General features: G+C 40.7%; 2 protein-coding genes across 2 annotated transcripts in view; one reads left to right on the forward strand and one right to left on the reverse strand.

Moving 5' to 3' along the window:
* The window catches only part of WDPCP (WD repeat containing planar cell polarity effector), a 146,620-nt gene extending 139,300 nt beyond the window's left edge, over positions 1-7,320 (reverse strand). Inside the window, exons 1-2 of the mRNA XM_056488869.1 lie at positions 7,203-7,320; positions 5,015-5,096 (exon numbers count right to left, since the gene is read on the reverse strand). Coding sequence (XP_056344844.1) covers positions 5,015-5,028 — 14 coding nt within the window. The 5' untranslated portion in view covers positions 5,029-5,096; positions 7,203-7,320. The remainder of the gene's footprint in view (positions 1-5,014; positions 5,097-7,202) is intronic.
* Positions 7,321-7,594: 274 nt separating this feature from the next.
* Positions 7,595-19,002, forward strand: MDH1 (malate dehydrogenase 1). The gene is made up of 9 exons (XM_056488870.1): positions 7,595-7,732; positions 13,079-13,177; positions 13,513-13,609; positions 14,539-14,714; positions 16,017-16,139; positions 16,255-16,431; positions 17,597-17,710; positions 17,925-18,014; positions 18,369-19,002. The coding sequence occupies exons 1-9, from the start codon at positions 7,730-7,732 to the stop codon at positions 18,492-18,494; spliced, it is 1,005 nt and encodes a 334-aa protein (XP_056344845.1). The 5' UTR covers positions 7,595-7,729; the 3' UTR covers positions 18,495-19,002.
* The last annotated feature ends 7,226 nt before the right edge of the window (positions 19,003-26,228 follow it).

The raw sequence follows: 26,228 nt of genomic DNA on the forward strand, positions 1-26,228 counted from the left end.
ATGGCACTTCACTAATTTATGTCTCACATGGTTACGTTGAACAAATAAACCATCTGCAGTATGCTGCTCTTCTGCATTCTGAATACCCTCTGTGGGTTTCAAGTCCTTAAATCACATTCCCCCCCAATATAGTTTGTCAGGCGAGTTACAAGTAGTCCAATTTCACAGACAATTGACCCACTACTGTTAAGAAACTGCCTCTTCTGAAACTCCATGAAGGGATGAAATATCACAATATTGGCATTCTCCTGGACACAACTCTATGACAGTCAAGTGCAAACAGAAAAAAAGTGAGCAGCAGGTGGAGAAGATCCCTATTCTATTTCTCCAAAGAACACATCTCTTTTTTTTTTTTTTTTCAACAGAAACACAGCACTTGCCCTTGCTTTGGCAACACCAAAATACTTAGATGGTAAGAAATATGTTCCAGCTAGTGATTTTATAAAGCTTTTAGATACACTTTTATTCTTTCCCCAAATCTTGTAAGCTGGGGATTCACTTCCAAAATAGCTTTCCTATCAAATACAGCATATATAGGTTATAAAACCCCAAGGGTTTAATCAGCATTTTTTTAACCTAAGTTCACTAATGGGTTTGTCAAATTACTCAGCCCAGAATTGTGCATATATATTATTAAATTCTAGTTTGAGTTTGCATATTACCTGTTTTTAAGAATGTATTAGTTCCTTTGCTTGGTGTTTTATGTATTTATAAAGATACTCAAAAGTTTTGTCTTATTAAGGGAAAAATTGCATAGGATGAGAAAAACTTGTTAGGTAACTTTAGAATCTTATGACTTGTAAATTAGCATGGAGTAAGAAAAGCACAGAGATAAGTCTTCGGGAATATATTTGAAGTCTTAATGAAAGGGTCAGATTACAAAAAGCCATAGTGGGAGTATTATAGGAGGAAGCTTTAAAGTTAGTTGCAGTGTATTAAAAAAACAACATTCAAATAAATTATTTTTCACTGCAGTATGCCAAGTTTTTGGAGATAGAATTAAAATTGGGCTTTCATTTTAGACCAAGTAAAGCATAATACTAGACTATAATACTGCATCTACTAGTGAGATCCAAATGCCCACGGTGTTGCAAGAGAACATTTTCCCTCAGGCATTTGAAATTTAATGCTTCTTTAATATTCTCTGTTGGATATTGTTAGAATGGAATTTCAAATATTTCCTGCAATTTGAGTTAAAGATTACTGAATAATGCTGAGCAGCAAAAAATTTTTGAAGCATAGATCTAAAGCTGGCATAGTAGCTTAATGTCCTGTTGTTTCTTGCTTTAGCAAAATTAATTTCTTCAGTCTTCAACCACGAATCCATGCACCACCTGGAGATACAAACCCATAATTTAACTGTGGTGTATTTCTAGTTCCCTTGCCTAACACACACTGAGGCCAGAGCCTGTATGTCAGACAACTATAAAAGGAAAAGGCCATTTCAGAGCAATACTTTAAATTCTCCCAAATCAGACAGTAAGCAACTTGAAAAATGGTATCTGGCCCATTATTGTAAATAAATAGGATTACAGGCCATGAAACAAATGCACATTCTATTATATAGACAAGAGTAACACCTTTCCAATAGGACTCAAAACATTCAAAAGGCTTTTATTCAATTAAGGTCCAATTTTTTCACCATACCTGTGTTAGTGCTTTACCATGGCTACTCTTTACAGGTAAGGGTAGATGGCAAGTAGAGCAAAAAGGCATAGTTGTATCTTTCTAAAAGGAAACTAGAAAAACACAAACTATAATCATGCTTCCTTTTACTTGATCACTTCATGTAGAAGTCTCCTTCATCCAAAGATTCGGCACCTTTCCATCATTTGTGTCATGATATAAGCAGTCAATCTCCCAATTTTTTCTACGGCCATTGCTCCCTTCTTAATCATACTGGGCAGATGACTACCCTGAGTCCAAATTAATTCCTCAACACCATCCCAGCCTGACAGGACAACTCTAAAGGTTTCTAACGTCTTCTTTGAGCATGAGCCCGAGGACCATTCTCAACTCTTGCCAGCACTGAACTTAAAAAAAAAAAAAAAAAAAAAAAAAAAAAAAAAAAATATGCATGCCTATTTTTGAGCAACAGGAAACTCCAAGTTATGTACCACTGATATGGACAATGGAGTCCACACAGCTGGAATTTTATTCAGAATAATTTTATTCAGAAATGGGATAGCTTGGTGAGGAAATTGAGATTGACAGGGAGCTGGCTTCACCTGCAGATGCAGAAAGCTTCAGCTTCAAACCCTAAGAGACACCTACCTATGGGAAAGGACATCCTTTATATCATGGTGAAAGAATAGAAAGAAGGGTTGTCTCATGGGAACTAATATGTTAACCAGTTTGTTACAAATAAAGTGTTGTTCTTGGTTTCGATATATGGTTGGCTTGCTGCCAGTTACATATACAGGTTTGTTCCTTGTCCTCATTATTGATTGGATCCTGTGCCCTCCACCCCATCTATATATTCAGTGTGCAGGCATGTGCACAGAGTACTGAATAAAGACAATTTCTTCTTTCTTTACTCAAGTATCAGTAGACACTGAATATGGTCAGTATTACAAGCCTAAATCCTATAAAGCCACCCATAGAACTCCACTGCTGCCCAAAAATCAGTTTGGATAAGGTTTCCAAAAGCAGGCCAGATACCAAAATGAATCTGTTAAACTGAAGAAAAACCTCCACACAGTAAACAAAGTCTTTAGTTGCCTCTTACACTTATTACTGATAAATTCATGTTTGAAAATTACATTTCACATATGAATAATGCCATTAAGATAAAAATTTACCAGTCTTTTCCTTCCCTAAAGAATTATATTTTACACAATTAACTTTAAGAAATCAACACCATAAGATATCACTCTCCCAGATATTTCTAGGAATATTTTCTTTGAAACACTATTCACTTCCTAGGGGAAAAAAAAAGGACAAAAATTTAGTCTGTATAGTGGCAGCTATTAAGAATTTGGTTCCACAAAAATACAGAAATAAATTCACATGGATGTTGTAAAACAAGCCAAAATATTTTAAGCAAACTATGTGACCATAATTCATAGAAATAAGTCTAATGAGAAAAACTCTTGTAATTATGCAAGAGATTTGGCATGGAAGAGCATTCATCAGTCATTCTGACATGGAAAGGATGGATAAAAGAAGCAGATGGATTCACTCATCTGCACTGAGCCTAGAAAATGGAAAGTCATCATTAGGGTTGCTAACTTCTTGTTCAAAATGTGTTACGTCATTATCAGGTTATAATGAACAAATGCAAAAGAAAGTACGAGAGAAAAACCAAACATTTATTTTCAGCAGGACCCGTTTCAGTTGACTAAATTGTTTCACTTGACTAAATGCTTACCTCATTCAAAAAACTCACAAGGACATCAGCTTAATGTTTACACCTAGTGGGGAGAAGGAGTGCTGGTGCTCAGGTTGAGTTTTTTTAATGTTGCAATGAATTAACTTTAAGAGTACAAGGTTTGCTTTGGTAGAACTTGAATTGTTACACAGGTCATCTCTTTACAACACCAACCTGCCTCTTCTCCACACAGTGACATTAGTGAGTAGAAAACCCACACATTGCTGTCACAAAGTCTCTGTTTAACCAAGAGAAAGACACATTTGTGTTAAGATAGAAGAATACAGTAATGCTACTCATCCCTGCACCAGGAACACAACTCTTCAACTCTTCAGTGCACTTTGCAGTAATTCAGAGATCAACTTTGCTGAATTTACAGCCAATATGCCAAAGTCTTAGTGCAGTGTGTGCATGCCCATTGTGGTTGTTTGGTTTGTGGGTTGGTTTTGTTTGGCTTTGTTTTTAAACAGGGATTCTCTGTAGCCTGGACCTTGTAACAACTGTGAGAAGAAAACCCTCCAAAAGTGGTGCTCAGGTGGTGGATGAGGAGGGTCCCTCAGCTCTGGGTGCCATTATGAAGCCACTGTGCCACCACCCCCTCTGGTCAGTGATGGAGCACCCACCTCAGATGTGACCCTGCACCCACACCAGAGGAGGCCTGAACTCTCAGTGTCCCCTGCCAAACCTACAATACCTGCTTGTACTATTGACCTACCTAGGGAAAACAAATAAAAAACAACTTTCTGTTCACGATTATTATTAGTATTTGACTCATGAATAGTTCATAAGAATTACTAATACATATTACATACAAGATATAGATCATTTGTGTCTTCATGGGAAGCAGGCACCTAAGTACAGGATGTGTTATTGCATCCTAGCTATCTATGTATTAAAAACATGCTGAAGGTTGTAAAAATCAATTAATGATTAATTACCCAGCTTTAATTAAAAAATCAACTAAGCTGTTAAGAAATTAAAAATAAGCAATAAAAAATTAAACAAATTCCATAGAAGGTAATATTTCTCCTTTAGAAACAAAGTTTTCACCACAGCAAAAAGAAAATTTGGATTATAAGTGGAATTTATAGATTAGTTTCTTCATGACATTTAATGTGCATGTATAACGAATGAAGTTTAGAAATGAACAGTGAAAAGTCATGTTTGGGATATTAGCACTAGGAATAAAAACAGCCCACCCTGTATTAATTTTCTAAACTAAAATTTAGTAGTTCTTGCTCATATTTTCATCTTTATCTTTTCAAAAATCCATTCTAGATTTCTCACATACTTTACAAAATAACTTTTGATCCTCTTAATTATATTTCAGTATTTTTTTGTAATGTTTTACCTTATTTCTGAAAAATCTCTTACTATTATTCCTTTGGACCTGAATGCAGTAGAAATTTACAAAACTAATTCAATTCTAGTTTTCTAGGTTTGAACCTGGTCATTGTATAGTTAATTTTTCTTACATAGTCTTATGCATTTTAAATGTTAATTACATCACACACATTAACTACAAGAGACATGATTTGGTAACAACAATTTTAAGTAAATGCATAAGATTAAAAAATTGTATTAGACATAGAGAAGATGATAAAAAGAAAACTTCACAAATTATTGAAAATTGTTAACACTTACCTAAAAATATTCATCAGTTTCTATAGATGGCAATGAAGCAAAAGAAAATCCCATCCAAAATACAGTTAAAGAACACAGCCAGCTGTTAACAGAGAATAATTAATTTTAAAATATTTTTTAAAAAATTAAGAGATAATTCTGGCAGACTACCCTTCAAAACTACTAGTTGCCTTGAAAAATAATATTTAATCCCCAGAGAACGGAGATTAAAACATATTATTACTTCAGTGTGTTGTTTAATTACCGATTTCTATGTAACTCAGTATCTTATGAGTGAAGAAATTGCAAAGTGTGTTTGAAGAGTTAGCCAAGAGCCCAAATCACATGCACACTAAATTTCCATTACTTCATTTGTATGTAATGTTTTCATTTATGCAGCTTTTTGGCTTACAGTGCTACACAAAAGGCTCATACTAAAGAAATATTTGGGAGCATTAAAGAATATTTTTCAAAATTACATTTAAATTTTGCTTGGAAAACATTAAAGCTTTATAAGTAGAAATAAAATTTAAGAAGGAAATACTAGAACTGTTAAAAAAATTTTGCTGACTTTAAACATTACATCACATTCATAAAAGGTAACATTTTACAGTATCTTTAGTTAAATCAGCACAAAAAACTGAATCCATCTCGGACTAATAAGACTGGGATTGAAAATAAACTGATAGACATGCCTCTGACAAACAAAACCATTCACACATGGCTTTGCATCAGAAGAAATTATTTTCAACACAAAGCAACAAGATTTGCTGTTATCTCCAACAGCAAATAATTCCAGGAGCACAAGCTTGGGCAAAAAAAGGACCAAGAATAAGAAGAGTCTTAACAACAGATGAAAGTCTAAAAGTTTCAAGTTAAGCTCTTAACTGAAATCCACTAAATTAATACAAACTGCTATGCTGACACAGACAAGTCAGTTTACATCCTGCTAACATTGATTTAGCTGAAAATTGATAAGAAATCAATTTACACTGAACCAATTATGGCCAGTGGAAACTACCTTATGCGGGTCCACATCAGGTTTCGTGTATATTTAAATCTTAAACAGTCTTAAATAGTGTTAATTAAGTCTGTACAACGTCCGGGTGCAGAAAAGGTTAAGAGTCATCAGGGCAAAGCATCTTAGGATCTGGAAAACGCTGTGTTAAACAAACTCCCTCCTCCTTACCAAGCTTCCCTACACCTCACAGCAAGCCATTCTCAGCTCTGCTTGCAGCTTTTTGGCTTTCAAACTCGTCCGCAGAAGGGATCTTGGGCACAGTGCTCATTCATACTAAAAACGTACGGCTATTCACCGATATAAATCTGTGCAGCTCGACAATTCAAACAAAGCCGAGGGACCGCACCACCTCCCGCATCCTGACACTGCAGAGGCTGAGCAGCACTCGGAGCCACCGAGCCAGGGGACGGTCCGAGCTGCACGGGCAGCGGGGCTCGCAGAAACAGAGCACGATACTCACCATTTACACTCCCCGCCCTACAGGAGGAACTTCCCCTTCCCGTCGCCGGACCGAGGAAGAAATTGCCTCAGTATAGATGCTCCTTAGATTGCTTTTTAGGAATAATACTACCTGCTATATGGACTAGAGTAAGATTTAAAATTAATCTTGGAGAAAAATACCAAGACCTTCACTAAACACTTAACTAACAGGGAATCCTGTCAGGGTCTGAGGGAAAAGAAAAATCAACTGGGCTATCCAAGACCTTCTTTTACACCCTAACAACACAGTTCATGAAGCTCTATTCTGCTGGTGTATTTATGCCAGTACCAGCCTCCCTTACAGCCAGACCAAAGGAATTTACTCCACTCAACAATTCCAAATACAAGTAAACGAGCAGCTTTATTTTTGTACAAGTGATCGCTAGTTTAGCCACGCAGTTCTACCAGCGGAATAGCACAGGTAAGCTCTCAGCTTTCCCCGAAAACAAAATGGAAAGAACCAAGCAACAGGACGGCAAGATTTCATGAAGTGTGGAACACCCCAGGGCAATGCGCTGGAGCGCCAGGGACGCGCCGGCAGCTCCCCAGAGGAGGCCGGGCAGGAGGGAAACGCGCGGGAAACGCGAGGGGAACGCTCTGCCCGCCCTGGGCTCGCGGCTCCGGGATGCCCGGGGGGATGCCCCGCCGGGAAGGGCAGGGCAGGGCAGGGCAGGGCAGGGCAGGGCCCGGCCGCGCACTCGCACCCACCGAGCGCTCCGAGTTCGCGGGGCGGGCGGGGAGCGGCGCCGCCGGCACCGGGGCCTGTCCCGCGCGTCACCGCAGCAACCGCGCGTGCCGCCCCTGGCGCATGCGCCGCCGCCGCCCCTCCACCCTCGCCCCAGAGCGCGCATGCGTGGTCCAAGACGCCGGCGCTTGCCGCAGCCCCGACCTCTCCCAACCGTGCGCACGCGCAGCGAAGGGAGCCGCGCGTCGCCCCCTAACGGCCCAACCCCTCCGCTGCCGCGCGGCTCTTCAATGAATGGGGCGAGGGGGCAGCGGCAACCGCCAATGGCTCGCGGGGGCGCGGCGCGACGACCCCGAGGCACGCTGGGAGTTGTAGTTCTCTCTGCATCCGAGCGGCGCGGGCCGCCTGCGACCATGACTACAGCCCCCAGGCGGCCATGCGCGGCCGCGCGCCCCGCCCCCCAGCGGCAGCTCGGCGCAGCGCTGCCACGGCCGCAGTCGCGCCGCAGAGGTGACCCCGAGCAGACACCGAACCCGCAGCTCCTGCAGAAATGGTCGGTACCGGGCCCGCGGCGGGACCGCGCCCCTCGGATTCCTTCGGCTCGGGGCAGGGAGCTCCGGCAGGCGTAGGGGACCCCGAAATGGCATCGCCCTCCCTGCCTGCCGCGCTGCTGCCGGGAGGGCCCGGGGAGTGAGGGGCAGGGGTGACTGAAGGTGGTCGTGGCGTCCCGAGGAGCCGGGCCCGGGTGACCTTCCAGGCGGGGGCGTGGGGTCGGTGCCGGCCTGGCGGCGGCTCTGCCTCTCCCTCTCCCCGGGGCCGTGCGGGGGAAGGGGGGATGTGCCCCCGCTGGGACGCAGCGAACCTCCCTGTCCTGGGCCTGGCACTCGCAGGGGTAACCGCGTTTTCTCCGGCGCCGCGGCTGCCGACATTGCCTTCGGGAGATGGGGGCTGTCAGCGCCTTCGTTCACCAGGCATGAAAGGTTTTGGTGCTGTTCTGTGTTAGCTCAAGGGAAAGTGCTTGTGCTTGTGAAATGTCTTTATTGGTTCATCCCTGCTACTATCGGAAATCCGGCTGTTTGTTCAGACTCTCTAGATTGTCAAGGAGTCTTTCTAGTTCTGCCCTGAGGTTACAGAGGTTACAGCTGCTGTGCTTTGCTTTTCTGCAGCATGTGTGCACAGATATACAAACCTGCACAGAGACCTTGCTTTCCTTTCTAGGCATGAAAACATCTCTATATTTTTCTATACTCAATACACTGTTATTCAAACCTTTCAGTATTTTGCTATAGAAAGGATGCATACATGCTCTGAAATGTGGCTTATTTCAGCTGTACCTCAAAAAAATACAAAAATCTGTAAACTTTATTGTACTTTTCCATTCTTTCTGTTTAAAATGTGGATTTGCAGGCAGGACAACATGACAGCAAGTTCTAGTCTGTGTTTGAGCTCTCAAAGCATTGGCTGATATGGAAGGGCTGGTTTCACAGAGAACTGCTTGTTATAACTTTGATGTCCAGACGATTCATAATGTCACTGTTTTTATCTTGCCTTTGCTGTTCAGATTTGCATGTGGTGTTGGGCAGAAGCTTAAAATTTCTGAAATAAAATAATATATCAGTGCAACCACTGTTAGCTCAATAAAATGGAAAAGATTTCACAGGGCACCTGTGTCAAGGTCATTCCTTAAGGAAGGAATGCCTTTGGAATTGCTTTGGTCTCTGAACCACAGCGCTAGTGGTGTTCTTCAAGTGCACAGCTGCCTTGCTGAGACTTTCTATTACATTTCCAAACATGTTTATTGTCTCCACAGTGCTGCTTTAAAAAAGGGAGAGCAAAGGGGGGAAGTTCCTTAGGCAGACTCTAGACTTTGGAAGTGATAAAAGTGTATTTTAATGATTAAATAATTCTTGTAAAGCAAGGTGGGATAGCTTAGTTGGCTGTATTATTCAGGAATAATGATAAGCTTGATGGTATTTTATAGTTAATCAGCAATAATCCTTATAGAGATCTCTTATAACTGCAATTAGCAATGCAAAGTCTATCACATCTATAGTCACGATGTTCCTCTCACTACATTTGATAGGTTGTGAGTTATCTTTTACTTACCTTTGTAACCTGAATCAGTTTTGCAGTGCAGTGCTGTTTGCAGGTATGGCACTAATGTTTTAGGTCTGCTCATATCAGCTGTAATCACAGACATAACTGAGGCACAGAGTTCTTAAACCAAAGTGTGTGGGGAGGACTTTAAGACTTGATATTGGAGGCTTTGCTTTTATCTATGATAGTTTAGGAGGAGGAGATATCCTACATTTGCTGGATTAGATGAAGAAGGGTACCTGGGCATGCAGTATTCAGTTGCTGGGGGTTTTCTTCTCATCCTTTTTATCATTGCTTTTGCTAGTCTTTTATTTTCCTAAAGCTTTTTTAACTAATCGGCTGAATGTGGAGTGGAGAAGGCTTTGGAATAAAATAGTTTAGCTAGTTGTTGCTGAATTTGTCCTCTAGTTCTCGTATACCTGAGAGTGAGTAAAGGTCACCCCTGCAGTTACCACAGCATGAAAGTCCTGCAGGAGCCAAGTCACGGGTTAAAGCGCATGGACATGAATGTCTGGAAGCTACAACTTCTCTTGGGGAGCCTCTCATTTCTTTAAAAGTAGCCTCAGATACTCAGTGAGACCAATTTTAGTATGAGATGTAAGGGTTTTTTTTGGTGAGAGTTATCCATGTTTTGTAAGAAACACAATGTTTTTGATTTGTAAATCCAGCTTCTGGATTTAAGAGAGAGCATGAAAGTGTCTTTGATGCTAAATGCTCACAATTGGTGCAGGGGTAAAAGGGTCTGGGGAATGCCCTGAATCCAGTGTACTGAAGGTTTGGAAAGAAAAAACAAGTAGGCAGCACACCTCATCTCATTTTAGCTTATGTGTTTTCCTCCTCCAGTCCCAAATGAGGGACAACAGGATGGGTGGTAGTCTGCAAACATAATTATGTTGAGAAAGTGAAGCTGTCTCATGACTGAAGGTTTGGCATTTTATTTAGAGGCTAAATGCTAAGTTTGTCTCAGTAAAAAAATATTTAGTCCTACTTTTTTTTTATCTTCTACTCTTTCCCTTTCCTTGTGTTGTGCTGAATACTCACCACAATGCAAGTAGGTAGGTTGGCATTTTTTGTGTTTCAGTCAGACTGGCTTATAAAGTTCATAGAATAGAAAAAAATATCTCTTTTCATTTCCCCCTTTTGTGACACTACTTTAGAAGAAAGAGCCTTAAAATCTTTCTTCTCTTCCCTGGAAATTCAGAAATCAATTCACAGTCGATTTCTGATACCATATAATATGAAGGAGACATGTTTTGTTACTACCTGTGTGAGTTCTGAAATAGGTTAGAACAGGATCACTTCTTTATGATGTGGATTTTGCCAGGCTGTGGTTTTGCAGCACTGTGACTTACCAGTACTTATTTTACTAACTAATGTGGTTAGCTGCCTTAAAAGAGTGTTCACTTGTTCCATTTATATAAATAAAATGTAGATTATTCGTAGAAACATGCTAAAAACATGCTCATCTTAATCTGTGCTGCCCATTATTATCCAGATGTTATGGTACATTTCCTTCCTCAAGAATAGAGTACCAGAACTAGTTTTGAATTTAAACCAGCAAGAGTTGATTGTCTGCTCTTCTGCCCCTCATAGTGGAGTTTCAATGAAGTTAGAGGGGTGTGACTCATAGTAGGACAAGTTCAAAAGAGAATAAAGCACTTCAGCACAGTGTAATGGGCATCTGGGTAATGAGATATTTAAAGAATCATTCCCATAGTGAAGGCCAGGTCTAAATATGCAAGTTCAGTAGTTTAACTTCATAATTCATGCTCTGATTTTATCTAGTATGTGATAAAATGGGGTAGCTGGCCTAATTTTTTTAATTATCTAACACTAGTGTGGTGTAGCTATGCTTGGCTGGTCACTTCTGCAGAAAGCTTACACTTGAAGCCCTGCAAGGTTTTCCTATAAATATCAGTGACTGGAATGCTGGTTGGAAAGGATATGTAGAGGTCATAATCTGCCCTCTTTCTTGCTCCGTGCCTGGAAGTTGTCCTGTCCAGCCTGATGGTGAGACTTTTGCCACTGATAGATTATGTCATAGGTGTTTTGGTTTGGGCTTGAAAACTGCCAGGGGTGAACTTTGTATGAACCCTCGGGGTACTCTGTTCTGCTGCAGCAGTACCACATAATCAAGAGTTTTTCTCTTAATTTGTAGCTGTTGCACCCTGTTCTGCTACTGCTGAGAGGGGTTGGGGGCGGTGTTATTTTTCTTACATTCTGTGAAGGTGTCGTGGTCTGCTGTTAGATCTCCCTTATCCTCTACCTTTTCAGACCATGTCCAGCACCTTCAGCCTCTTCTTACAGACCATGAACTCAGGTTTCCAGAACTGGACTCAGTATTCTATCTTCAATATCACCAGCACTGAGTGCAAGGCCTGTCTTTGCTCTGCAGCTTACACTTTTTGTAATGTAGCCCAGAATGCAATTAAATCACTTCTTTCGCATTCGAAAGTCGGTGTCTCAAATGATCATCTTTTAATTTTCTGAAGAAATGTGCTTGGCATTCCAGCAGGCTGGTCAGACTGCTTGTTCCCATCCTAGCACAATCTGCCCCAGCCCTATTGCCTCTGAAGAAAAAGGGAAATAACAGTTTTACAGAATAGTGGATTATGAATGTCCTTTACCACGTGGCCCATTTTGACAGAATCACGGAATGCTTTGGGTTTGAGCAAAATTTTAAAGTTCCTTGGTCCATCCCCCTGCGTTTGGTAGGGACATCTTCAGCAAGACCAGGTTTTTTCAAAGACCTGTCCAATTTGACCTTGAATGTTTCCAGGGGTGGGGCAATCACCACTTATCTGGACAATCTGTGCCAGTGTTTCACCATCCTTATTGTAAAGTATTTACTTCTTATCTCAGTCTGTTGTCCTCTTTTAGTTTAAAGCTATTGCCTCTTGTCATTTCATTACGGGTCCTTCTGAAAAGTTTGTCCTAATATTTTCTGTAAGTCCCCTTTGAGAATTGAAAAGCCACCCTAGTACCTTCTCTTCTCTAGGATGAACAACCCAAACTCTTGCAGTCTTTAATTTTCAGTATTGAATAACCTCTGGATTTCTCCCAGTCCTGGTTCTGTTTAACAAAGTGGTGTTTTGCTACAGGGCAAGCCCTTTTTCCCCTCTTATTTGCAGTATAGTAACATTTTGGCAGTCTTCTCCCAGTCTTTTGGAGTTTGGGGTCAGTTTGACAATAGACAGTTGTATTATGGATAGTAGTGTCTGTATTTGTTCATAATGTAGCTTTTGTCTGTGGATTAGTTCAATTTGCTGCCTAACAGTTCAGTGAGGCAGTAGTTTTAAGTCCACTAGATTCTTTGGTTTCTAGCATTCTTTGGTTGCAAATGAGCATTCAAAATGCTTAATGGGATCAGCCCTCAAAATTGAAAGAATCTGAAAACCAGTCAAGTATCACAGCTCATAAAACTTCTGTAGTAAATTTGGAGTATGAATGGGTGGGGGGGTGTATGTTGTATTGTCTTATGTTAACAAGGCAGTGTTTTTAAAGGAAATGCAAGATTTTTCAGATACATTGTTATTCCTGGCATTTTGCAAGTTTTCCAGGAGCAGCTTTTAAGGATCTTTTTGCAATTGCAGTCTGTTTCTGTAAAAGCAAGCAGAGAAATTGCTGGTGGTTCTAGCAGAACCAGAAATGTGACCCCAGGAGCTGAGGCTGATCCACTTTTAGGCACATGCTTTCATCCAGATTACATAATCATAAAGTTATTGCTGCAGTAAACTTAATTTTTAGGTGGTGTGGGGCTGAGGTGTGGAGCTGTGTGTAAGGCTGTGTCATTTCCTTGCAGGGTGAGCCTGTCAGAGTGCTGGTGACTGGAGCAGCTGGGCAGATTGCTTACTCCCTGCTCTACAGCATTGCCAAGGGCGATGTCTTCGGCAAAGACCAGGTAACTCTGAATTGAATTGCAGTAGGTGATTGACCAGGTAACACTGAATCGCACAGGAATGAATGAATGAATGTCAGAACTGCAGTGCCTGAGACTGGTTTCCTCATAGACACTTGCTTTACCAATATGCAAGTAATTTCTTCTTTAAGTGGGGAAAATGGAAGTTCTGCTCTGTTATGCAAGTTGTCAGTTGTTGGTTGTGCTGAAGTTATTTGTTTTCTGCAAATGAGTTTTAAATCTTGCATGAGGTAACAGCATACAAAAAGTACAAGACAAATTCATTTTCAAAACAGATTATGCCCAGTTTGCACTAAACCTTTTCTTTCTTTCCTTAGCCTCTTATTCTTGTGCTACTGGACATCACTCCTATGATGACCGTTTTGGAAGGTGTGGTGATGGAGCTGCAGGACTGTGCTCTGCCACTGCTCAGAGGTGGCCGAAACAATTTTTTCTTATACCTACAAGATGCTGCAGTATACACTTTTGCATTTATGAGTCCCTGTAGCTGGCAGGAGGTTAGGCAGAAGAAAATCTTAGATAATCCTTGGTTTTGTATTTTGTGGAATATAATCAATTCAGCTTTGCCTGTAAGCTAGGAAAAATGACATCAAAATAGGTTTTGTGAACAGAATTGGCAATGCAGATATCGGGGTTTATATAATCTAATCCTGGGCTTTCAGCCTGGACAAGAAATTGTCAGACACTTGTGCATATGTGCATTGTATTCTGGCCCAGCCATGAAATATATATCGTTGCTATATTATGTATATAATATTTATTGCTACATTTTGAAAAATCTAATTTAGTCTTAAAAGTGTCTTCTGTATGAAGACACAAAATAAAAAAATCACTACTTAAGCCATGTAAACAAGCAGAGCTCTGATAGTTTAAACAAGCAGAAGAAAAGGAGCAAGTAGGTGTTAGTGGAATTACTATAAAACATGACAAAAAAGCATGTAGGTACCAGCTCTTGTACAAATCAAACATTCTCTGCTTTGAATTGTTAAAGGGGCAGCAAAACTCCACTTGTGTTGGTACTTGCCACTGAAATTTTATTATAAAAGTGAATAAAAGCATATGTACTTATATACACATTTTAGAGGCAAATGAGATGTACCTTTTTACATAGATTTCTCCTGTGTTTTCCACTTTAGATAAATATTTGTATATGAAACCCATTTACTGGCAAGTATTTAATCTGTGGAGGTAGGGCCAAATGACTGTGCTTGTATTTTTGGAAGAGGAAGGTGGTGGTATTGTCAGACTATATACTATACATGCACAAAAGAATATTCCCAATATCACTTTGCCACGAGGATTTATCTTGCTGAATCCTTTTCTCTCTTTCCTTTTTTTTTTAGAGGTCATTCCAACAGACAAGGAGGAAGTTGCATTCAAAGACCTTGACATAGCAATTCTGGTTGGCTCCATGCCAAGGAGAGAAGGCATGGAGAGGAAGGATTTACTCAAAGCAAATGTGAAAATTTTCAAGTCTCAGGGTGCAGCCTTGGACAAGTATGCCAAAAAGACTGTCAAGGTGAGTATAGGAACTGGATTTAAAACATTAATTCTCTGTTATGTAGAGATCTGGATACATTGTAGAAGAATATTGCACAAACAGGAGCCCTTTCAGTGCGGATATTCCTTTCCTTATGTCCTGGAAAATAGACCACAGTCAAGGGTAGATAAGAAACAATGTTAAATAGGTGGATGATTTAGTCATTAATTTGTTTGGTGAAAAAGGTGAGTCTTACTGTACATCACACATACTCTGAACTGGTTACCACCAATTTGAAAAGCAACCCCATGAAAGTGTGTTTTAAAAAAAATAAGCAATCTCTTGCTCATTATCACTCTTCTCTAGGAGAACTGAATTAACTACATGCAGCTGCCTGTGTCATATCCATCTGTGTCCTTTAACATAATGACCCTTAGCTTCAGTATCAATATGGAATTACAGTTCCACAAAAATCGGCTTTATTTAGGTTGTTTGCATCTTATTCTTTGGAGTAGAAGATTTTAATTGTTCTCTCTCAGATTCCTTCAGCACAGTTAATGGGATCATGTGGCTGCTCTCCCACTGCTCTTAATCTCAGACCCAGACTGTGACTGTGCTTTGTAACTGACTTCTAATGTCTGCTGATGAACTTCCTACGGCTTCTAAAGATGTGTTTACTTCTTTATCCAGTTGGAATGAAAACTATCCATATAACTATTGCGGAGTAGTGGCAAATTTACTGAACTCACTTTCAAAAGGGGAAATACAAAGGGAAGTTTGCAGATCAGCTTGTGTGATCTAGAGTATTTGGAGTTTGACATAAGTCATTTGAGGCACAAATGAAGGATGAATAAAAATCAGTTTTGCATAGTAACAAATTGATCTAAGTTGAGGCAGTATTTTACTTCTAGCTGCCTATGAACATCAAGATAAGTAACTGTTCTGGCTTTCTTAATTATAAAGCAATTATATAAAGCAGTGGCAGCCAGTCCAGAAAATGTTTAAAAGTGGTTGGTTAAAAGTGTGCATGTGTCTATCTTTCTCTATATATGATAGCATGAGGTTTGAAGCCAGGCTGTAAGTCAGTGTACAGATCTCCCTAGAAGTCTTGTTCCCTTTCATGTTTGGATGTCAAGTTAAAGAAAATACCTACCTGGAAAATATTTTTATGTGCATTTGTAGAAGATCGGGTGACTACTAAAAAGCAATCTTATTGAAGACAGCCAAGAGATTAGAAAACTTGACTTTTAGATAGCTTCTCAGAAGGCAAAGCAATGTATTTAACTGGAGGGAGGTGTTTTGCAGAAATACCTACTTCATCTTTCCTTTTTTCAATTTTAGGTTGTGGTTGTTGGGAATCCAGCCAATACCAACTGCCTGATTGCATCAAAGTCAGCCCCATCCATACCAAAGGAAAACTTCAGCTGCTTAACTCGTTTGGATCACAACAGAGCCAAATCTCAGGTAAAAAGGGCCTATTCTGTTATCTTTGCTAGAAACAAACAGAGCAATGCTTTCAAAGAAGCCTGTGATTTGAGAAGCTGAAGTGAATGCAATGGGCATCTTTCATTACATTTAGATTGCTCTGAAACTTGGTGTGACTGCTAATGATGTGAAGAATGTCATCATCTGGGGCAACCACTCTTCCACTCAATATCCTGATGTTAACCATGCGAAGGTAAATGTGAAAGGAAAGGAAGTTGGAGTCTATGAAGCTATAAAAGATGACAGCTGGCTGAAGGGAGACTTTATCCTGGTAAGATACCTCTTTTTTTTTTTTTTTTTTTCCCATGGTCATTCTGTGCTTGTTCTTTCTCCTAAGCTCATCTGAAATTGTGAACAATGTAACTAATGTACTGAAGCAGCTCTTTTCTCTCACTAGAATAAGCCATTTTCAGATATCTCATTGCTATCGGTTAGTTGCCCTGGAAAATTCAAGGCAGGAAAGTCTTATGTGACTTTCGCTAGAAAAATCCAACTGAAATGCTAAAATGATTCGGCAAAGAGTTTTTATTGCAGCTCAGGTGAAACTTGTCTGACAAAGAAGCACCATTGCCATTTCACTACGGTGACTTTTTTTGGGGCAGTTTTCTAGATGAAGTGGGATGATCCATTTGCTGCTCCCCGCCCACCAGAAAAGGCTAGCAGCTCTTTCCCTGCTCATGCATGTGCACAGACATACACACACACATATACACACTTTCCAGTTCTAAATATATGGCATCATCAGCACCATATCTGAAAAGGGATCTGAAAAATCTAGAAAATGCCTGCAAATGTCTTAATGTATGATAGTAATAAACAATAATGTAGGTTAGTACAAAAAAAAAATTGTATTAATTGATCAAAAGCACGGGCTACCCAAGTGGAATATGAAGGGAATTGGGTTGTTAAAGCCCTAGATGAATAAAGCTTTACCAAAAGTATTAAATTTAAAAACTATTAACTTGAGTATGGTGATGTAGAGTCAGCTATCTTCAGGAATTCAATTAATTGTTTGCGTTAAGTATTGTAGGATTGAGACCAGCAAGTGTTTCGCTTTGGTGTTCTGCAGGAGACATTAATTGACAGTGTGTTGCTTGAGACATCTGTTACAATGCAATCTGTTGACATGCACAAAGTCTCCTGGTGGGAAAAGCTTGAGACATCTGGTTGGTATGAGAGAAGTCAGCTAGCTGTAAAGCTAAGGAATGAGCCTCTGAAACATTTTGTTACATTTGTGTTGGCAAAACTCTTCTAGATTGTATTTCTGGATTGTATGCCGTGTTTGTTTAGTGAAAGAACTGCATCTTCAGTGATAAAATTAAATAATTACGTACAACAGTCTTTCTTGATAGCATTTACCCACAGCATGTAGACCAAGCCATGATTTTGCTGCTTTACAATTTAGTTATGGTTGTTTTGTTTTTTTTTAATTGCAGACTGTTCAGCAACGTGGAGCAGCTGTTATTAAGGCCAGGAAGCTGTCCAGTGCTATGTCAGCTGCCAAAGCTATCTGTGATCATGTGAGGGACATCTGGTTTGGCACTCCAGCGGTAAGATGTGGCTATTGAGTAAGTGCTTGTTTGCCTAATGCTTTGATTCCATGCCCACCTCACTGACCTCGAGTGTATGTGTGTTCAGAGGAAAGAATTTATCCTTTCCTGGAATAAGTTGTGTCATAGGAGATAAAGGATGTCAAAAATTAAGAAAATTTTTCTTGCCTCTAGCAGTGAAAAATGTATTTATCTCTGACTTTTCTGATTCCAGGGGGAGTTTGTTTCGATGGGAGTAATTTCTGATGGCAATTCTTATGGTGTTCCTGAAGATCTGCTATATTCATTCCCTGTTGTGATCAAGGTAACTAAGCTGTATTTAAATCCATATATCTTCTGCAAGACCTATTCAACTGTCACATGAGCTTGTAAACAGCAGTGTGGGACTGCAGTTGCTGGGATGTGGGAGTTTAGCAGTCTCTCACAGAGAGGACTCTTACTAACCAAGTTAACTTGATTGTCAGCTAAATGCTGGTAAACATGTATAATCTGGCATGACTAGCTCATGCTGGTTGTATTCTTTATCTGAAATAAAATTAATTGCTGCCTGATGTGGTTCTTAGGGCCAGAAGCTTTGTTCTTATGCCGCAGAGTTTTTCATGACTGTTTCAAGCCTGTTCTTACATGGAGGGCTTTTTATTTGCTTGTTTTCAATCAGGACAAGACCTGGAAGTTTGTTGAGGGTCTTCCTATTAATGATTTTTCTCGTGAGAAGATGGATCTTACTGCTAAGGAGTTAGCTGAAGAGAAGGAGACTGCTGTGGAATTCCTCTCCAGTGCATGACTAGGTCAGGAGGAAATACAAAATCATTTAAGAGTGGAAGAATCGAAAAGCCGTCTGTAGGTCTGCTACCAAACACCACTTCTGTATGCAAGTCAACTGTCTGTGGCCATTGTGCATTTTAAGGTTCATATGCTTACTGGTACTGTCGTGCCTCTTGAGTTATTAGCAAAATATTATTAAAGAAGTAAAACTAGTTTGTTGACCAAACTTTTTGTCTGTTCAATACTAGTTGCTTTCTGTGTATGGTACAGGATAATTGTTGCCTCAGCCTCGGTTACTAACGCACAATCTGAGTTTTGATTAGAATTTGGCACTGCTGGAACACGTCCTAGTCCATGATCACTTCAGCATCCTCTGTCTCAACTGAAAATGATATGCCAGTAACTCTCCTTGAACTGGTAGTTCAGTGACCCAAGTCTATCACTGGACAGACTTCAAGTAAATACAGTTCACTCTGATTATGCTTACAATGTTTGTCAGTAGAAATATTAAAAGTTGTTCAATCAGATACTGTCTAAGAGTAATCTGTTGCACTTTATTTGCATGTTTTAGTTATGTAACTAACACAGTTTGATAGTGTAAGATAAAAAAAACCCTAAAAGCCTATTTTAGGAAACTGAGGGAAACTAGTTTAAACTTTAAGCATTACTAGCTTTCGTAATGACTAACATTTCCCTTTGCCTGAGTTGGTGTCTGTCCTGTTCTAATAGAAGTTTCTGCCTTGTACTAAGGTAAATCTTGGTCTGTCATATCTGAAGCCATCTGATTTTTTATTTTTTGGTTTGTTTTAATTTAATGAAGATTTGAAAAACAGAAATTCTTCAACCAGAAAAGGAAAGGTTAAACTGAATTATAAGCAAATTGAACTGTTTCTTTGATGATTTACCAGCCAGAATATAAAATAAATGAACAAACAAGCTTGTCCATATAAATATAAATAAGTCTGGTCTCAGAATGTTAATGTACCTTCTAAGTACAGTGTCAGTGATGCAGCAGAGGTGAAAGGAGAGAGAAGCATTTCAGAAAATGGGAATGTACTGCAGCACAAGGCACAGTGAGTGAACGCCATGAATGCTTACGAAGCAGCTGTTGCAAGCATTTATGCATTTCTGCAGTCTTAAAAATAGACAAAAAGTATACATAATTTTTTGGATTTTTTCACTGTTATCTCTGTTTCTGATATTTTCTGTTTGTTTTTTTTTTTTCACTATTATTCCTCTGAGCCCCTTAGAGTTTAGTTTGCAGAAAAAAATTTCATACACCTGCCTTTTCATGACAGTTTGGGCACTTCCGCAGAAATCAGGGAGGGGAAAAAAGCTGCCAATGTTTTGACTGTCCTCTGGCAGTTCCATACAAAGTCAGTAAAATCTCATTTCAATATGAGCTTAGGGATCAAAGGAATTCATTGCAGTAATTACCATGCTGCAATTTATTTTAAATTCAGGTGGTTTTGCAGTGAATGTTACAGGAGATGGCTCCAGTGTACACTGTTACTTGGTATAAAAAGGCTAAGTAAAGGAAAGATTGCACATCTATGCCTGATAAATATAAATAAGGGATGATAAATGTTGCTAGTGTGCTCTGTGCCATACCTACTGTAGCATCACCACATAGGGAATTAGCTTTATGAAAGAAAATCTGGAAGATCTGGCTTTTCAGGGTTTTTGGATGTCTGATTTAAAGCAGCCTTCTGCAGGAGACAATTCAATTCTTGTAAAGTAATGCTTATAACAAGGTATCAGAACACTTGCATAGTTATCCTCATTACTTGATAGAGTATCTCTCTCCTGATACACTGAACTCAAGTTAACAGTTGCAGTGACATTTACCTCCTTGTGCTGAGTTTTGAACACTGTTTCTGTTCCCCCCACATTTCCATGAATCAGTTCAATAGGAAATCTCTCACCTGCTCATTGTCCAAGCGCTTTTCTATCTTGCTACTTCCAAACTAGCACGTGGTGGATATTCTTTGTATTGGAAGTTACTCTCCAGTTACTGATGAGGTATTTCCAGGACGTAAAGACTTTCTGTGCAGGAAAGGATTTCACATCCGTTCTTTACTTGCTGATTACTTCTCCAAGAGAACAAAAGCTAGGACTTCAAGCAGCAACTCCTGAGTGAGCACATACAAGCATTCTTTGAGAGACAAATCGTGGGGGAAATTAGGGCTGGAATTGTCAGATCCACTTCTGGAAGGTTTCTAGATGGAGCAGCTGAGAACATTAGGGCTCCTGGCTGAGTCTGTGCGTCAGCAGAAAGGCTCCCAGGAAAGGCTGGAAATTGTTCAGCTTGGCTGGCATGCCTTGTCATGGAGCGCCAAATCCCTGCATCCCAGATCCTCCCTTCGTGCTCCTGAAAGCTGCACAAGGAAGGCTGATCTCTTTGTGCTTTCTTGACAGCTTTCCATTCCCAGCAAGAATTCTTTTGGGAGGGAGAAGAAATAAAGGTTTTCCCCAAATAAATAAAAAACTGATTCTAAGTTTGTCTTGCATCATCATTCTTCTCCCAGTACAGCTGTTCCTGCTATTTCTTACAGTAACTCAGGTAAAGTTGAAAACTCCAGATCCAACAAATTAACCTAAATCAAGGTAATACTGATGCTCGCCACAGAGCTTCACCCCTGGGTGGAGTTGTAAGGCATCACATCATATCCAATGAATAGGTTTGAATCTCACTTTCCTCAAGGGAAGGCAGGAGAACTTCTCTGGCAAGTGCTTTCAGAGCACTGGATTTACAAAACAGAGGAAAGATGTCCTGAATGAGCTGATTAGAATTATTTCCTTTGTTATTTCCTCCCTCCACCCCACCTCCCAACCCCCATTTCCTGTAGTTTGGGGTCTTTTTTACATTTATAGGCACATTTTGAATTCCAAGTAGCAAATCCTAGAGAATAGCTACACCTCAGTAGTAATAAAATAGGAAGTTACATAAATGTAACTATTGAAGCTTAAATAGCTGATATTTTAAGTGTCATGTTGTTTGTTTTTTTTTTAAAAACCCATTCCAACAGCTCTTTAGGAGCAGCTTTGCATGGCAGCATGATAAATGCCACTGAATTAGAACAGAGGCTGAGCAGTCAGCTGCTTAAAATAAAACTGTCTAACTGCAGGTAAATAAAGAAGTGAACAGATAGAGATGCAGTCTTCAGCTTAGCCAGAAATTAGCCTATTGTTTTGATTTTACAGAATCTTTAATTAATTTATAACTAAAAACTTAATTGCACAGATGCTTTCTTCTTTCAAGTCTGCTAACCATAATCATCAATGCCAAGACCACCTTAAATCCTAAATAAATTGCAAAATAAAGAAATAGAAATAAAAGTAATTTTACAGTGCAAGTTTTCTTGGAGCCTCCAGATGGAGCTACTAGAGAGGGAGTCAGACTGGGAAATTTTTTTTCTCAAACTGTAAGCCTTGAGAATAAATACCTGTCCACAAGAAAGCAAACAAATCCCATTCTGCAACGGGCTGAGGGCCCAGGAAACTCCAGGACAGGAGAGGGAAAGTTTTGACAAAATACCCACATTCCCACTGGTGTGGACACCTCTCTCCGTGCCATTGAGATGTCTACATGGAAGGTGGCTTCTCCATGGCAAGGAGAATAACCTTTGCATGCACTTGGCACTGCCCTTGCTCGAGAGGTGCCCCTCTCTTCCATTCCCCAGTAAAAACAGCACTTGAGATCAAGGAAACACGTTCTGGCTCTGCAGGAGCCCACAGCAGCCAGATGACCTGTCTTTGCCTCTCAGCTTCTTGCAGCAGGTATTTGCAAAACGAGTTGAAAGCCCTGGCTGGAGGGTTCAAGGTGTGGTCAGAGTTTCCTTTGCAAGTGCTTTGGAGAAAGTGGGATGGCCAGGTGGGATAGCCGTGCACCAGGTGACATTGGCCTGAGAGGCAAGTGGAGCAGGAAATGCAGCCATCTCTTCACCAGCAGGCAGACAACAAGGCAAGTAATCCTGACCCATTAACTTCTAACTGGAGAAGCTAAATCCAAGGTGAAGATGGCTGTGCTACTTTTGTGGGCTTTCAAGGGAAAAGCATCAATCCTCCTCGTTACGAAATATCATCATGAGAAAACCAAGCGCTGTTTGGTAACTTCTTTTTGGTGTGGTCTGGTGCTTGTGCTGGTGCAAAGCATGGTAAACATCTACCTCTTCTGAGAACCACGAGGAGAGGTGAAGGAAATGAGCCAGATGCCACCTCTGTGTGTTTAGGGCTCGTTGTTACCACTGAATGGAAATACCCGGAGCAGGGAGGAGCCAGACAGGGTTACCAGGCACTCCCATTTCTCTCTGCTAAGCCACAGCAGATGAGGTTGGCTTTTCTTGGCAGGTGCCAGGCATTTCTCTGAGTGATGCACAAACAGAAATAATTAATACAAACCCCTAGGATGCTATACTCCTATCTCACTGCATCACTGTGAAACTAGACATGGGGTAAATTAAGTTTCTTGTTAGTGCCCAGGCTGGTAACAGTGAAATCTGGTGAAGTATTTGATCTCAGCTGTCACAAACCAGATCCCCATGAGTGAACTCCTGGCAGCAGCTCCCCAGTGCCTCCATTCCCTGCCCTCTGTGGGGCTGGGCTGCTGTTCACAGCCGGCAGGAGAAGACAGCAGCCGAGCACTGCTGGTCAAGGGCATCTGGAAGGGTGGGGGGGTTCAAACTCAGCCACTTATGATTTCACTAGATACTAAAGAAATAGTTAGAAGAGTTTGTCTAAACTTGTCCTCTGTACTTCCTACCTCCAAATTTCACTTCATGTCTCTGCTCCCGGCTGTCACACTGGCAGCTAAAATACTTCTCACAAGTCATGGTGCTATGAAGAGGTGATCCCTTAAGGCAAACCAAAGGTGCCACTTGAGCCACGAGGTGTCCCCACAGGGAAGCTACGTGGCCTTATGAGGACTTTGGGGGGAGCCACGGGAGAAGATACAACTTTGCAGTGCTGGGCATAAACTACTGACTCTTTTTTTTTTTTTTTTTTTTTTTACTTTTTTTGGCTTAGTTCTCCCCTTCCATCTGGGAAGAAAAAGATCCAATATTTTCCAATCTCACTAGGACCACTAGCTGCAGTAGGTGCAATGTAGGTGTAGAGGAAAGCAGATGTTCCATTTTCCTTGTCCTTCTCTGGTCTCACTGTTCTGCTGTTCTCAGTGTGCCTGCCAGACAGAGGTATGGAAGTGTTCTAGAGAAATTATGCTTCTTGTCCAAACAGTAACTGCCCCAAAAGCGATTTTAACACCAAACAAGTGTCCATCCTAGTTCCTGGTCTCTTCATCCAGAGAGCAAAAGGGCTAATTAGGGCTATTTAAAGCAAACACCTTATGGAGATGACTGCAAATGGGTCATGAGGATACCAGTTCTTGCTGCTGTATGGTTATTTCTAAAAGGTGAGATTAGGAAGAGTTCCTTTTGTGTCCCAAAAAATGCAGAATTGGTGCCTTTTTCTGAGCAGCTCAAATCCTCTCGGACAGAGAGGACAGTAGAAACCTTTGGAAGCTCTGAGCTATTTGGTAGACAAAACCAAAAGCACCACCTTGATGTGAAATCAGCCTTTCATTTCTTTTACTTTTCACCCAAGCACAAAGATGACATGCTTTGTTTTGGTGCGCAGAGACACCATTGATGATGGAATAAAACCCCAAAGATTTAGTTTCTTTTTTGGTGAATGGTGGGGAAAAGAAGGTGTCTCAGAGTTTCTACATTTGCACTTGACTATTGGACCTCCCACCCTTCCTGCTATTAACTGAATTAGGCTTTTATGCTAAAATATAACACAGGATTTGTCTGATGATGGTGCTCTTCAGCACTGGTTGTTTTCCCTTCCAGACTAGAGAAGTCAACAGAAGGAAGGTCTGTCAAACAGATTAAAAAATACCTGTTGGAGGGTCTCTCCAAACCTACAAGCTGTCCGCAGTGAGACAGGGCTCAGAGTAACCTCTGCTCAAAGTCTGTAACTTTGTACCTGGGTAATGACCTTGCCCACAGGATAAGTGGGCTTATCTTGGCTCCTGGCATGGAAATTGCTGACAGGGACTACAGGGAGCTGAAGGGGGCACACAAGTTTACTGCTGTCTCCTATCAGCTGTAGGGAGGTATCCCACAGTTACAGGGGTAACTGCAGCCCCTCTTCCAAATCCCAGGCTACAAGTGACACCAGCCAAACCTCTGGGAGTTGACACTTTTCCCTCTTGAAGCAGTGATGTGCTTCCTTGACACATTCATCAACACAGATAATCATGGGGAAACTGCTTGAATTCTACCAAAAAAACCTGTCAGAAATATTGCCTGCAAAGTTGCCTTTACTATGAAAAGTACCAGTCATAAAATGCCCAGACACTTCATGGAGAGAAGGGCTGCCACGTTCCCGACTCTTACTGCAAACATTTCCTTCATGTCATGAGTCACCTGGTTCCTGGTGTACTCACAGAGCAGGTGAGGAAGCCAACACCTACCCAGGGATAAAATGTCTCTTGGCAAAGGGAGTGATGCCTGAGCAAATAATGTCACCTAATTCACATGGCTCCTACGTGGTGTTCCTCTGACTGGGATTCTGGCAGCACTGCTGGGAAGCCAGAGGGAAAGGTCAGGGAAGTGAGTACAGAAACCTAAATCACGTATATCCTCAGGCAAACAACTAAACAAAAAAAGAGCAGTAAAAAAATAGTAAAAGATTACTCAATGTTTATCTTGGCTTTTTTTTTTTTTTTATTTCACTGGCAAGGCAAACATTGGGGTGTCATGGCACAAAGGGACTCCTCGATATATTTTTTTGAGAATATCAGACTGAAAAAGGTCAAGAAATGCAGTTTGAGTGACTTCAACCTGAAAATCAAAGCCACAGAGATGTAGTCTGATCAAAGCTGCCCTGTGGTTTCCCAGCCACTTTTGCTATTGATTTTGACTGGGTCTGGTTATGGACCTTGATAAAAGCGGGGCCAGACACAAAATCAATGTTGCTTTTCACATGTATTTTTCAGTCCATTATATGCTATTGATAGCACCTGTTATTTTTTCACCATGACAAGTTTTTATCTTCCCCTAGTTTGTTCAGGAGCTTTGTCTTAAGATACTTTTTGCCTTTCCAGTGGGGGACATTGTACTCTCCAAATAAGTTATCTGTAATGACATCCCTCATTTTCGGTTGTAGCACTCTTCCTTTTCTTTTTGCATCGTATCTTTTTGCATCCATCATCTTCCATTTACTCCAGATAAAAGGTTTGTTCATTTGATTCCCATTTCAGAATGTGTTGAGAATGATCTTGTGTATGTGAGCTTATGAATTCCCTTGTTTTTTTCTCTATAAAAGGTATGTTTTTGGCTCTAGTGCAAGTTAACAAACCTTTTGAAAGCGAAGTGAAGGAAGCTACTCAGAAACAGCAATTAACAGTGTGGATTTCAAGAGATGGGAGAAAATAAGTAGATGTATTCAAAGAAACAGGTGACTGAAGCTCCCAAAAACACAGGCTGAACCCCAAAGAGAGGTGACACAAAAAAGAAATGTGTGACACTGTTGGACAACCTGGCCAAGAGGATGAGGACATCAACTTAGGAGGACCTGATTAAGTGAAAATGAGAGGAGTGGGAAGAGAGCCAGGCTGGTCTGAGGGATAATCCCAAAAGCTACTGAATCTGGGAGAAGGGGAATATGGGCAGAGATAGAGAGAATTGAGGGGAATGGAGGAGGAGGATGAATTATCCCTGTGGTGAGGAGAAAGCAGATAATGAGACAG

Source organism: Oenanthe melanoleuca, chromosome 3 (genome assembly GCF_029582105.1).
Source record: "Oenanthe melanoleuca isolate GR-GAL-2019-014 chromosome 3, OMel1.0, whole genome shotgun sequence".
Lineage (NCBI taxonomy): Eukaryota > Metazoa > Chordata > Aves > Passeriformes > Muscicapidae > Oenanthe > Oenanthe melanoleuca.

Bases quoted from the DNA above. Each gene is read 5' to 3' on its own strand.
- MDH1 (XM_056488870.1), top strand. The intron at 17,711-17,924 runs GTAAGATGTGGC...TTCTGATTCCAG, and splicing joins TCTGGTTTGGCACTCCAGCG to GGGGAGTTTGTTTCGATGGG. The intron at 18,015-18,368 runs GTAACTAAGCTG...GTTTTCAATCAG, and splicing joins CATTCCCTGTTGTGATCAAG to GACAAGACCTGGAAGTTTGT.